A 12,980-nucleotide genomic window follows, 5' to 3' on the forward strand; every position below is an offset into this window, starting at 1 on the left:
TTCCCTTTCTGCAGGATCTCACGATTCCTTTAGCTTTTGGATTGATGAAAAATCCCCCGTGGGGCCGGACCAGCCAGTCGTGGTCAGGCACATGGCTGGGATTTTCCGGTCCTTCTGGAAGAAGATGATGAAGAGGTGGTCTGTGACACAAAGCTTGACATTTCGGGAGCAGCTGGAGGCCGGCATCCGTTATTTTGACCTCCGTGTTTCTACCAAACCCGGGGACAGCGAGGAACTTTATTTTATTCATGGTTTGTTCGGCAGTAAGGTTCACGACGGTCTGATCGAGATTGACAGCTTCTTGACAGCTCACACCAAAGAGGTGGTCTTCCTCGACTTCAACCACTACTATGAAATGGACGACTCAAACCACGAATACCTTATCCGGATGCTTAGAAACACCTTTGGACCCAAACTCTGCCGAGCTAACCTAGTGGAGGAAATAACGCTGCAGTATTTATGGGAACACAAGTATCAGGTTAGTGCTCCAAGTTCTCTGGAAGTTATTGTGGCAGTAATGTTAAAAAATCACACAACACCAGGTTATAGTCCAACAGGTTTAATTGGAATCACACTAGCTTTCGGAGCGACACTACCACCTGATGAAGGAGCGACGCTCCGAAAGCTAGTGCTTCCAATTAAACCTGTTGGACTATAACCTGGTGTTGTCTAATTTTTAACTTTGTACACCCCAGTCCAACACCAGCATCTCCAAATCATGCCAGTAATGTTGTTAACTTAGTGTTGTAATGTCGGCTTGGGATCATGTTCCCGGGCTCCAGTAACAGATAATGGTAGTGCATTGTGATAAGTTGGTTAAATCACTGGGAGATGAGCTAATGTTGAAGCTGATGGTGTTGTAATGTGGTAGGTTAAGTGTGATGGAGGGAACCGGTGTGGCAGACGACGATTAGTTTTAGAAAGACAAAGCAAGCCAGCACGATTGGCTATGCTAATGTTATCCGATAAGCGCGGGAAGAGCAACTGCATAAGTTGCAGAAGAACAAAGAGAAGGGAAGACATTTTGCTGGCTCCCACGGCTTTGATTTTGCAAGATTAAGGTTTAACTTCGTGAATAGTCATGATTAGGAGATGCCAGTGTTGGACTGGGGTGTACAAAGTTAAAAATCACACAACACCAGGTTATAGTCCAACAGGTTTAATTGGAAGCACACTAGCTTTCGGAGCGTACCACCTGATGAAGGAGCGTCGCTCCGAAAGCTAGTGTGTTTCCAATTAAACCTGTTGGACTATAACCTGGTGTTGTGTGATTTTTAACTTCGTGAGGGAATTTCTGCATCTCCTGGTAATTTTTTTTTATAGAACACTCTATTGAGTAATTCTTCCATAACAGTTCCTATTTCAATACTAATATTGTATCAAATCCGTAAACGGTGGGCTCAACCGTGGTATTGGTCGGGTCAATCAGGATCCTATTGAGTGTCCTGTTGCTATTTCTTCTGGTGTTATGGTCTTATTAAGTACAGGCCCATCAAACATGGTGGCACAGCTGAGAGGGGTCATTAACAGTCACTCCGGACCCCATGAAGTCTCATTGACTTCTGGTTAAATATTGGCAAGGAAACCTCCTGCTGATTACCACGTACTATCCTCCTTTGGCTGATGGATTGGTTAAACAGTACATGGAGGGCTCTCCACCCTGCAGGCTCCCTGCCTCCCTTCCTGATGAAGGGCTTTTGCCTGAAAGGTCAATTTTCCTGCTCCTCGGATGCCGCCTGACCTGCTGTGCTTTTCCAGCACCACTTTAATCTAGACTCTGGAAGTATGGAGGGTGGCAAGGGTGCAAAATGTACTCTGGGTGGGGGTTTTCCAAGGGGGGGGGCTCGGTAGCAGCATCGCTGATTGAGCTGGTCGGCTCCTAAAGGAGGTAGCTGCTAGGCTGGGTCTGTGGCAGATAGTGAGGGAACCAACAAGAGGGCAAAACATACTTGACCTCATGCTTATCAATCTGCTGGCTGCAGTTGCGTCTGCCCGTGACAGTATTTGTAAGAGCAACCACCGCACAGTCCTTGTGGAGACAAAGTCCTGACTTCACATTGAGAATAAACTCCATTGTGTTGTGTGGCACTATCTCCACGCTAAATGGGATAGGCTTCAAATAGATCTAGCAGCTCAAGACTGGGCATCCATGAGGTGCTGTGGGTCATCAACAGCAGCAGAATTGTTCTCCAGCGCAATCTGTAACCTCATGGCCCGGTATATCCCCCACTCAACCATTACCATCAAGCCAGGAGATCAACCAAGGTTCACCAATCCAGTAATGGCCTCCTAATGACTGGTATTCTCATTATTTATTCCACTTCTGAAATCTGTGTCTGTTGTGGTTCTGTTCGCTGAGCTGGAAGTTTTTGCTGCAAACGTTTCATCCCCTGGCTAGGCAACATCATCAGTGCTTGGGAGCCTCCTGCAAAGCGCTTCTTTGATGTTTCCTCCAGTGTTTATAGTGGCCTGTCCCTGCCGCTTCCGGTTGTCAGTTTCAGCTGTCCGCTGTAGTGGTTGGTATATTGGGTCCAGGCCGATGTGTTTGTTGATGGAGTTTGTGGATGAATACCATGCCTCTAGGAATTCCCTGGCTGTCCTCTGTCTGGCTTGCCCTATGATAGTAATGTTGTCCCAGTCGAATTCATGTTGCTTGTTGTCTGCATGTATGGCTACTAAGGATAGCTGGTCGTGGAGTATTGACTCTCCACTCGGCATGAGTAGCCACTCTCAGCCAAATGGCTTGGCAAGCATTTGACACTGAGGCAACTTTCCCAAGGTAGGGCTATAGAATATATAAAATGTGGAAATAAAACTAACCAGGCTAATTTTACTGCAACCCATTATTGCATTTTCTGACATGACATCCGAGATCTAGATAAGATATACAAAGTATCAGACTACAGTAAACACACTCATTCACAATTTAGAGATTTCATTTAGAAAGGAAATTACCCTGAGTGAGGTACCATCACAAATTACCTGCTTTTACACAGCAGCATTTACGACATCCCAAGAAAAGGAGTAAAAATTAAGCAAGGGAACTGTTAAATACATCTGACAGTGGTCGCAATTAAAAGGATTCCCATACAGTGCCAATAAAAATATTTTAAATCTCATTTCCAATCACAGGCTGTGCTACATCAGTTATTTTTAGGTTGAGGCACTCCACAAGGTGCTAAGACTTCAGTCTGTTAAGAAGATGCTTCATATTTAATGTTTTTTGGAAGACTTCTGCAATCAGTTTATCACCTCCATCCCCACCCTCATCCACCTATTGTACTCTTTGCTGCCTTCTCCCCAGCCCCACACCCCCCTCCCATTTATCTCTCCACCCTGGAGGCTCCCTGCCTTCAGTCCTGATGAAGGGCTTTTTCCCGAAACATTGATTTTCCTGCTCCTCGGATGCTGCCTGACTGGCTGTGCTTTTCCAGCACCAAGCTAATCTGATTTCCAGCATCTGCAGTCCTCACTTTTGCCGCCGCAAGTAGTCCTGTTTGGTGGCTTCACCAGCTTGACACTTCATGCTGGTGTTGCTTCTGGCGTGCCCTCCTGCACTCTCTATTGAACCACGATTGATCCTGATGGTAATGGCTGAGTGGGGGACATACCAGGCCTTAAGGTTGCAGATTGTACTGGAGTATAATTCTGCTGCTGTTGGTGGCCCACAGCGCCTCATGGATGCCCAGTCTTCAGTTGCTAGATCTGTCTGAAGTCTGTCCCATTTAGCACGGTGATAGTGCCACACAACACAATGAAGGGTATTCTCAATGTGAAGGTGGGGCTTCGTCTCCACAAGGACAGTGCAATGGTCACTCTTACTGATACTATCACAGACTGATGCGCCTGTAGTGGCAGAATGGTAAGAGTGAGGTCAAGTGTGTGTTTTTTCCCCTCACCACCTGCTGCAGGCCTGGTCTAACGGCTTTACAACTCGAATAAAAGCAAAACATTGCAGATTCTGAGAAACTCAGCTGGTCTGGCAGCCTCTGCGAAGAGAGGTAATGTTTCGAGTCTTGTGACCCCACTTCAGAAGCTGCAAGGCCTGCTGAATTTCTCTAGCGATCTCTGTCTTAGTTTGTTTCAGGTCTCCAGCACCCACAGTTCTTCGTTTTGTAACTGTCTATTAGTTTTCCTGCACACTAACTTGGAGCGATTCATGTATTCAGTTACCCAGATCCCTCTGCGTCTCTGAGCTCTGCAACTGCTCACCATTTGGATAATATGCTTCTTTTTTTATTCTTTCTGCTAAAATGGACGATTACACACTTTTCCACATTTTATTCCATTTGCCAGACTTTTGTAGGCCCCTTATATCCTCTTCACAATTCACTTTCCTACCTATCTCTGTGCCATCAGTCAATTTAGCTCCATACCTTCAATCCCTCCAACTAAATCATTTCTGTAAATTGTAAAGAGAGCCCAGCACTGACCTCTGTGACATACTGTTGTCACATCCTGACAGGCTGAAAAACACTCACTTATTCCTACACTCTACTTCCTGTTCACCAGCCAGTCTTTTATCTAGGTCACTGTTACCCCCAACACCATGAGCTTTTATTTTGTGCACTAACCTCTGATGTGGCACCTTATCAAATGCCTTTTTAAAATCTAAGTATAATCCATCCACTGGTTCCCCTTTATCTACAACACAAGTTACTTCTTCAAAGAACTTAAATGACTCAGTGGCTAGCTCTTCTGCCAATGACCAGCCTCAGGTGACTGTCTGTGTGGAGTTTGCACATTCTCCCCGTATCTGTGTGGGTTTCCTCCCACAATCCAAAGATGTGCAGGTTAGGTGAATTGGCCATGCTAAATTCCCCGGAGTGTAGGTTATTAATCAGAGGTAAATATAGGGTCGGGGAATGGGACTGGGTGGGTTACTCTTCGGAGGATCGGTGTGGACTGGTTGAGCCGAAAGGCCTGTTTCCCCACTGTAGGAATTCTAAATTTTAATTTTCTTTTAACAAAACCACGCTGGCTCTGTCTGATGACCTCTGACGTATCCCTGTTATAATGACTGAAATAAAAACTTCAAACATTTTCACTATGATGGATGATAAGCTACACCTGGCCTGTAGTTTCCTGCTTCCTGTGTCTCCCCCTTTTTGAATAAAGAAGTTAATTAGTTATTTTCCAATCTAAAGGAACCTTACCCAAACTTACTGAGTTTTGGAAAATTAAAATTAATGCATCAACTATCTCACTAGCTATTACATTTTAAAACCCTAGGACAAAATCCATCACGGGCTGGGAACTCATCAACTCTCAGTTCTAGTAATTTACTATTTCCTCCCTCCCTTTCAATTCCTGACTTACAGCTATTTCCGGATGTTACTTGTATTTGGTTTAGTGAAGACCGAGACATATTATCTGTTCAGTTCGTCTGCTAGCTCCTTATTTTTTATCATCAATATTTCCCCGGATCCATTTTCTATGCTTTGTTAAACTTTGCTTTTTTAAATTCCTGAAGAAATTTTTCCTGTCTTGATTTCATATTTTTAGCTGACTTCCTCTTGCACTCTAATTTTCCCTTCATTTCAATCTTGCAGTAATTTTTCTTGCTGGTATTTTATATTCTGTGCAATCTTCTGATCTGTCACCTACCTTTGTGCAACTGTAAGTCTTTTCTTTTCCATCTGATACTATCATTGAGATTCTGAGTTAATCACAGATGTCAGATCCCATCCCTTGGAATTGTTCTTATTTGTTGGAACATGTCTGTTCTGTGCTGTCTGGAATATCTCCTTAAACGTTTCCCACTGCATCTCGACTAACCTATTCCTTAACCTAAATTGCCAGTTCACTTTTGCCATCTCTTCTTTCATGCCTTGTTTAAATTTAAAGTCTTTTTGGACCTACTGTCCCATAAACTGTGTAAATTCAACAATATGAGGTTACTGCTACTGAGGGGCATTTTCGCTATGAGGTTTGTAACTAATCCTGTCTTGTTGATCAAAACCAGATCTAATACAGCCTGTTCTCTGGTTGGTGCCATAACATGCTGGTCTAAGAAATTGTCATGCAAACACTTCATAAGTTCCTCGTCTAGACTATTTCATCCCATCTGATCATTCGGGTCAATGGGCTGAGGAGTGGCAGATGGAGTTTAATTTGGATAAAAGTGAGGTGTTACATTTTGGCAAAACAGATAAGGGCAGGACTTATACAATTAATGGTAGGGCTTTGGGTAGCGTTGTAGAGCCGAGCGACCTAGGGTTTTGGGTAAATAATTCTTTGAGATTTGCATAACAGCGTGGTTAAGAAGGCGTTTAGCACATTTGGCTTCCTTGCTCAGATGTTTCAGTACAAAGGTTGGGACTTCATGTTGAGGTTGTATAAGACATTAGTGAGGCCTCTTCGGGAGTACTCTGCTGTTCTGGTCACCCTGTTATATGAAGTATATTATTGAGCTGGAGAGGGTTCAGAAATGATTTAGCAGGAAGTTGGTGAGAATGGAGGGTTTGTGATATGAAAATGGACTGGAAAGGCTGGAACTTTTTTGAGGGTTGACATGATTGAGGTTTATATAATCACAAGGGGACATAGATAAGATGAATAGCAAAGGTCTTTTCCCTTAGGTGGGAGAGGGAAAACTAGATGAGAGGAGAAATATTTAAAAAGGACATGAGGGCAATTGTTTTACACAGCGAATCATTCATGTGTGAAAAGAACTTCCAGAGCAAGTGGTGAATGAAGTTACAACATTTAAAAGGCATTTGGATAAGTGCATGAATAGGAAACATTTGGAGGGATATGGGCCAAATACAAGCAAGTGGGACTAGTTTAATTAAGAACATTCTCGACGTGGACGGGTTGGACCGAAGAGTCTGTTTCCTTGCTGTACGACTCTATGACTCGATATAGGTTTAATGAGAAGTTGCTTTTGACAAACTCCCATTCTTTTTTCCTTGGTAAACTGTCCTACCCTGGACTTACTGTTAGGGTGCCTGTACACAACGGCCCACAAGAGATCTTTATCAGCTTGCTCCACAATCAGTGAAAAACAGGCTTGGCTGAATGCCCATTATGTTGAATTATGTGCAAAAATGTAAGAAGACTTAAAATTGGCCCACACCTCAACCTTTATCAACTGGTCTTCCAGATTCAGACTGAGAGTGGTGTTTTACTGCTGTGGTATGGTTAGTCCAGCTGAATTATGCCCTGGCCAGTTTGATGCTCGTGGTCGCCAGGGACTCTGTTTTGCTAACTCTCTTTGTTCACTTTGTTTGCAACAAAACCAGGTGCTTGTGTTCTATCACCACCCTATGGCCCATGACTTTCCCTTTCTGCGGCCAGGGAATCAGATGCCAGCGCCCTGGGCAAACACCACCGACGCGCGCAAGTTGGTACAATTCCTGGAGACCACCCTGAACGAGCGGGCAAAGAGGGGGACTTTTCACGTGTCCCAGGCCATCCTCACCCCTCAGACCAAGACGGTCATTCGAGGACTCATCGTCGGACTACGTGATTCTCTCGTTGCCAGGTTAGCTTGCAATCTGCTTCCATTCTGAGTGCTTGCCCTCATCCTGCTCCGAACTGTCTTAGTTCGGAAAGCAAGCTTTTGTTTTATTTTCCAAAGATGGGCATCATACACAGATGGAGATCAGAATACATGCTCCCTGTGATTTGCCAAAAAATACTTAAAGGAGTTAGAATCTGGTGTCCATTTGTTATTTAGTTATTAAACTTCGCTACGGGGTGGCATTTTACTCAGAACGATGAAGGTGGGTGACTGCTGGACAACATAGGATTAGATCTCTGACCACAGCAACAACTTACTTTCATCTAGCACCTTTTGACATGAGAAAAGTCCCATTAACTAAATTTCAACACTGTGCCTCATGAGGTACATGAAGTCAGACGACTCCAAAGATTGGTTCAACTAGTTGATTTTAAAGCAAGAAGGAGAGGTGTAGGGAGGGAATTCTGTATTTAACACACTGCCAGGTAGCTGACGACAGGGCCCACTATGAGCGATGGGAATCGGAGGGATGCTCAGGTTGAGTAAGAGTGAGCTGAGAGGGTCGAGGGACTGGAGGAGATGACAGAGGTTGGGAGAGGTGAGAGCGGTGAATTTGAGGAGTGGCCTTACTTGCAGCCCAGGAGTTGACAGCTGAAGACAACCAGGAACAAAATCAAAAACAGAGTATGTCGGAGAAACTCAGCCAGTCTGGCAGCATCGGTGGAAAGAGAAACAAGAATTAACGTTTCGAGTCCAGTCTGCCTCTTCTCCAGAACTGAAGGGGGATGGGAAATAATGCTGTTGACCAAGGGGGGGGGGGAGCGCAAGTGGAATGGGCAGTGAGACTGCTCAGAACAAAAGACCAGGGGAGGCACTCATGGTTGCCAGTACGGCTGACCTCAAATTTCTGAAGGTTCAGTGTGTAACATCAGCCAGGACAATGCTGGAAGAGTCAGGTCTGCAGGATAAACTCAACATGGATATATGACAAGACTGCCCCTTTAAGAGAATGTGTGCTGCCCTGTTTCTCTTGCAGAGGGGTGTTGGGACCCTGGTGCTAAGTCTCAGCTCCAGGCAAGCTGTGCAAATAGCTTTGTTTTTTTTAAAAAGTAGACAAAAGAAGCATGATGGGTGGGACCAGGCTCTCACTGAACCAAGGGGCTTTGGATTTTGCTTTCATATTGATTTTGAATATGCTGGCTACTGGAGTTAACAGGCTGAGCTCTCTCTCTCTACTGCTGCTGGTGAAGACTTAGAATGTCTTTCCTATTAGAAATAAAAGAAGATTAGATTGCTTACAGTGTGGAAACAGGCCCTTTGGCCCAACAAGTCCACACCGACCCACCGAAGCGTAACCCACCCATGCCCCTACATTTACCCCTTACCTAACACTACGGGCAATTTAGCATGGCCAATTCACCTGGCCTGCACATCTTTGGACTGTGGGAGGAAACCGGAGCACCCGGAGGAAACCCACGCAGACAGGGGGAGAACGTGCAAACTCCACACAGTCAGTCGCCTGCGGCGGGAATTGAACCCGGGTCTCTGGCATTGCAAGGCAGCAGTACTAACCACTGTACCACCATGCCGCCCACAAAAGAAGCAGACATTTTTCCAGTATTTCTTTCAGCTGGAGTAGAGAAAGACAGCACATGAGAATTAAACAGTTTTGCTAACTTGCCTTTGCCAAGGATGTGGTTATGGGGTGTTGCCTATATTGGAAAGGTTGAGAACTAGTGGTTCAATCATATATTATCTTGTAAGTATTTCAATAGAGTTAAAGTTATGCTTGTTTCTCTTTCTGTTTGTATTTTAACCGTGAGGTAAAAATAAAATGTGCTTTGCTTAAAGCCTAGTGGTGGACTAACAGATGAATTACATCTGGAACACAGCATTTCACATTTAGCTTTAAATAAATATAAAAATTAGGGTCTAGGCTATCTCCTTTCTATACTTGGGGGAATCCATAACAGCTGGATCTGATACAGAGTCAACACCAGACTGAGCACCACAATGAAGTTCCCACTTTACATCATGAAAACAAAATAATAGTGTACCCTTGATTCAGACAGTGCTCGAGTGAAGGAATACAATGAGCAGGAGCCATATGGTGATACTGTATACTCCTTGAGAGAGAGGATGGTATCTTTAGTGCACTTCAGCATCGAACCTTTTAATCCCAGCCTGTCAGTTGTGAGCCTGTCCACATGGGGCTGCTGTTTGTTAATAAAACAAAGTACGAATAAGAGAAGGAAAACAAATATCACAATCCAAGCAACAGAGCCCAGAAAATGACCATCTCAAATCCCCCCCAAAAATCCCCATCGTCTGAAATCCCGAAATAAAGCGGCCGTCTCAAGTTTCGAAACCACTCCCTTCTTGAATCCCAAAAACGAACTCAAATCTCAATTCCCCATGACAACTATTTCCAATTAAAATCAACGTTACTGTCTCAGATCCGAATGTCCTCCTCTGTTTCTTGGGATGGTTATTTTCAGGATGTAGCTGAACACAGAGGCAAGTTCAGGAAATATTCTGAGCAGGGAGCGAAGAAAAATCAGATGCGAAACACCCCTAGTTGGCAAGGACAATATGATTCAGACATGTAGATGTGTGTATTCATTGTTTGTCAATAATGATAAACTTCCATCTGTCCTATTTAATTTCTCCGCTAGAAACCTCCCAACGATAATGAACTGGGTGAAGTCTCAGAAGCCCGGTGTGAACGGTGTCAACATCATTACCTCAGACTTTGTGGAGCTTGTGGACTTTGCTACGACTGTGATCAAGTTAAACAACTTGCTGCTGCATGATAGGAGCAAACACGAACAAATTTAGTGCACTTTCCTATCCTGGGCTGGGTATTATTTTGTGTAATTGCTCAAGACGGAGTGTAGTTGCCATGTGCATCAAAATTAGACTCATTCGGTCCACTCCAAAGTCCACTTGGCGCCTGTCTTTATTTTTATAATACAGTATAGGTAGAAACAAATCCAAAATCTCGACTTTCTACGAGAATGACAAGTCATGTCATAATTACATTCCAACAGAAGGGGGAGGCACTTACAATGTGTCAACTTTATACAGACAAGGCCCACTGCCTGCAGTAGAAATGTATTATAGAAAAGGCTGCAGATGTAATGATTTTAATATATGTTTATAGTTACAATTATTAACTATTAAAGCCATAGGGTGCTTTTAAAAGGTGCTTTGGAAAATGAGCATTATAAAGAAATTGTATTTTGTGATCACAGTGAAAACTAATCTAAAATTGTCTCTAATTAACTATAATTTCTAACAATTGCAGCCACGTTATGAGTTTCTGGCAGGGTAGTGATAAAATCCCTACCTCGTTCAAATTCTATTTAAATCCTGCCTGCCACTGAGGTGTGTTATGACAGGTCCAAACATGTTGCTAAAAAATTTTGATTTTAACAGTCAAGAGTTAAAGGCGAATGAACCGAACAGGGAATAATGATATGGCTGAACGCCTCACCTCAGCTACTGTTACACAGGAAATTTAATTTGGAGACGTACAGGCAAAAGGGATTGTCAGCTTGGTGTGGCGCAGAGCAGTAAAATTAGCTTCAGCAGGACGGAGATTGGCCAGTGCTGGAAGATCAGAATGTTTCTGTTGTTTGTCTATATTCTCAGTGCACTGCGAGCCAAAGTCTATACTGTGGTGCAGATTGAGGGAGCCTGTGCTGCAGTGCAGTTAGCACTGACCTTATAATCCAGAGCTTCACAGCAGGTGGTGAACTTTGAAATCCAAAATTAAATATTAGGAACAAGCAACAAAAGCTGGACTTGTTAATGGTGCCCACGTTCCAGGAAGGAATTTCATAGAATCCCTACAGTGTGGAAACAGGCCCTTCGGCCCAACAAGTCCATACCGACCCTCCGAAGAGTAAACCTGCCCAGACTCATTCCCCTACCCTATTTACATTTACCCCTGACTAATGCACCTAACCTACACATCCCTGGCCACATTGGCCAATTCACCGAACTTGCACGTTTATGGATGGTGGGAGGAAACCGGAGTCGCCAGAGTAAACCCACACAGACACAGGGGAGAACGTGGAAACTCCACACAGACAGTCATCTGGATTCAAACCCGGGGCCCTGGTGCTGTGAGGCAACAGTGATGAGATTCCCTACAGTGTGGAAACAGGCCCGTCGGCCCAACCAGTCCACACCGACCCTCCGAAGAGTAACCCACCCAGACCCATTTCCCTCTGACTTATGCATCTAACACTCTGGGCAACTTAGCCTGGCCAGTTCACCTGACCCGCACATCTTTGGACTGTGGGAGGAAACCGGAGCACCCGGAGGAAACCCACGCAGACACGGGGAGAACGTGCAAACTCCACATAGAGAGTCGGCCAAGGCTGGAATCGAACCTGGGACCTTGGTGCTGTGAGGCAGCAGTGCTAACCACTGAGCTACCGTGCGGTTAACCAGTGAGTCACTGTGCCGCCCCTGAGGAGCAGCTTTCTTGAATGTTACTCAGGGTTGCATAGGAGGTGATGAGAGGCAAGTCAGTCCACTTAGTTACTTTTACTCTCTATTTTATCCGGTTGTGCTTGGAATATTCAGTCCTAACCTTTAACCCATATGATGTCGGTTATACAGGTCTGTCTGAAATGATGTTTTAATGCTTCTTCTCTGGGGAATCACATTCCAGCAGCGAGAGAAATGATTGGATGTACCTCTGAGTGTGAGAAAGATGAGTGCCCCTCTTAAATTCCCCCTATTTTATTCTTGGCGCAATGTGAACCTGCCCAGCTCTGTGAGTGGCAGTGAGCTCTGGAAGCGGAGGTCAGTCCTCCACAAACTCATCACTCTGGGGACCTTCCGATCAGTGTGATAGTTGCCAAGAGTAAGTATTTTTCAAGAGTTTTGTTGATTGTGACTTCTGTGAATGTGAAACAAACTTTTAGACTTCCACGTGCAGCAAGTTGCTTTCTGTGTCAGTCCAATAAATGTTTTAAAGGGCAGCGGGAGAAGTTGTCAAATTCATTTGTCTTTTAGTCCATCGTTCACTGTTACAACTCAGCTGTTGGAATGCAGCCAGCTTTCCAATCAGCGTTTTATCACACAAGTGTTTCCCACATGGACTTATTTTTAAACGCTTTATTCTGGAAGACTGTGATACCCTAAAGCAACAACAAGAACGATGTGTATTTGTAAAGCACCTTTATTTGATTAAAAAGCCCCACAGATGCTTGATGGGAGCATTATGGAGTAACCTGAAGCGCCCAGCCAGCTAAACATACACACTGATGGTGGAGCAATTAATAATCAGGGTAGTGTCCAGGGAGGTCAGTGTCCAGGAGGTCAGTGTTCAGGGAGGTCAGTGTCCAGGGAGGTCAGTGCTCAGGGAGGACAGTGTCCAGGAGGTCAGTGTTCAGGGAGGTCAGTGTCCAGGGAGGTCAGTGTCCAGGAGGTCAGTGTACAGGGAGGACAGTGTCCAGGAGGTCAGTGCTCAGGGAGGTCAGTGCTCAGGAAGGTCAGT

General features: G+C 44.6%; 1 protein-coding gene across 2 annotated transcripts in view; it reads left to right on the forward strand.

Moving 5' to 3' along the window:
• Positions 1 to 11,375, forward strand: part of plcxd2 (phosphatidylinositol-specific phospholipase C, X domain containing 2) — a 30,421-nt gene extending 19,046 nt beyond the window's left edge. For both annotated transcript variants that reach the window (XM_043700267.1, XM_043700268.1), the window contains exons 2-4: positions 15 to 478; positions 7,245 to 7,486; positions 10,141 to 11,375. In XM_043700267.1, coding sequence (XP_043556202.1) covers positions 15 to 478; positions 7,245 to 7,486; positions 10,141 to 10,303 — 869 coding nt within the window. In that variant the 3' untranslated portion in view covers positions 10,304 to 11,375. The remainder of the gene's footprint in view (positions 1 to 14; positions 479 to 7,244; positions 7,487 to 10,140) is intronic.
• The last annotated feature ends 1,605 nt before the right edge of the window (positions 11,376 to 12,980 follow it).

Source organism: Chiloscyllium plagiosum, chromosome 12 (genome assembly GCF_004010195.1).
Source record: "Chiloscyllium plagiosum isolate BGI_BamShark_2017 chromosome 12, ASM401019v2, whole genome shotgun sequence".
Classification (NCBI taxonomy): Eukaryota; Metazoa; Chordata; class Chondrichthyes; order Orectolobiformes; family Hemiscylliidae; genus Chiloscyllium; species Chiloscyllium plagiosum.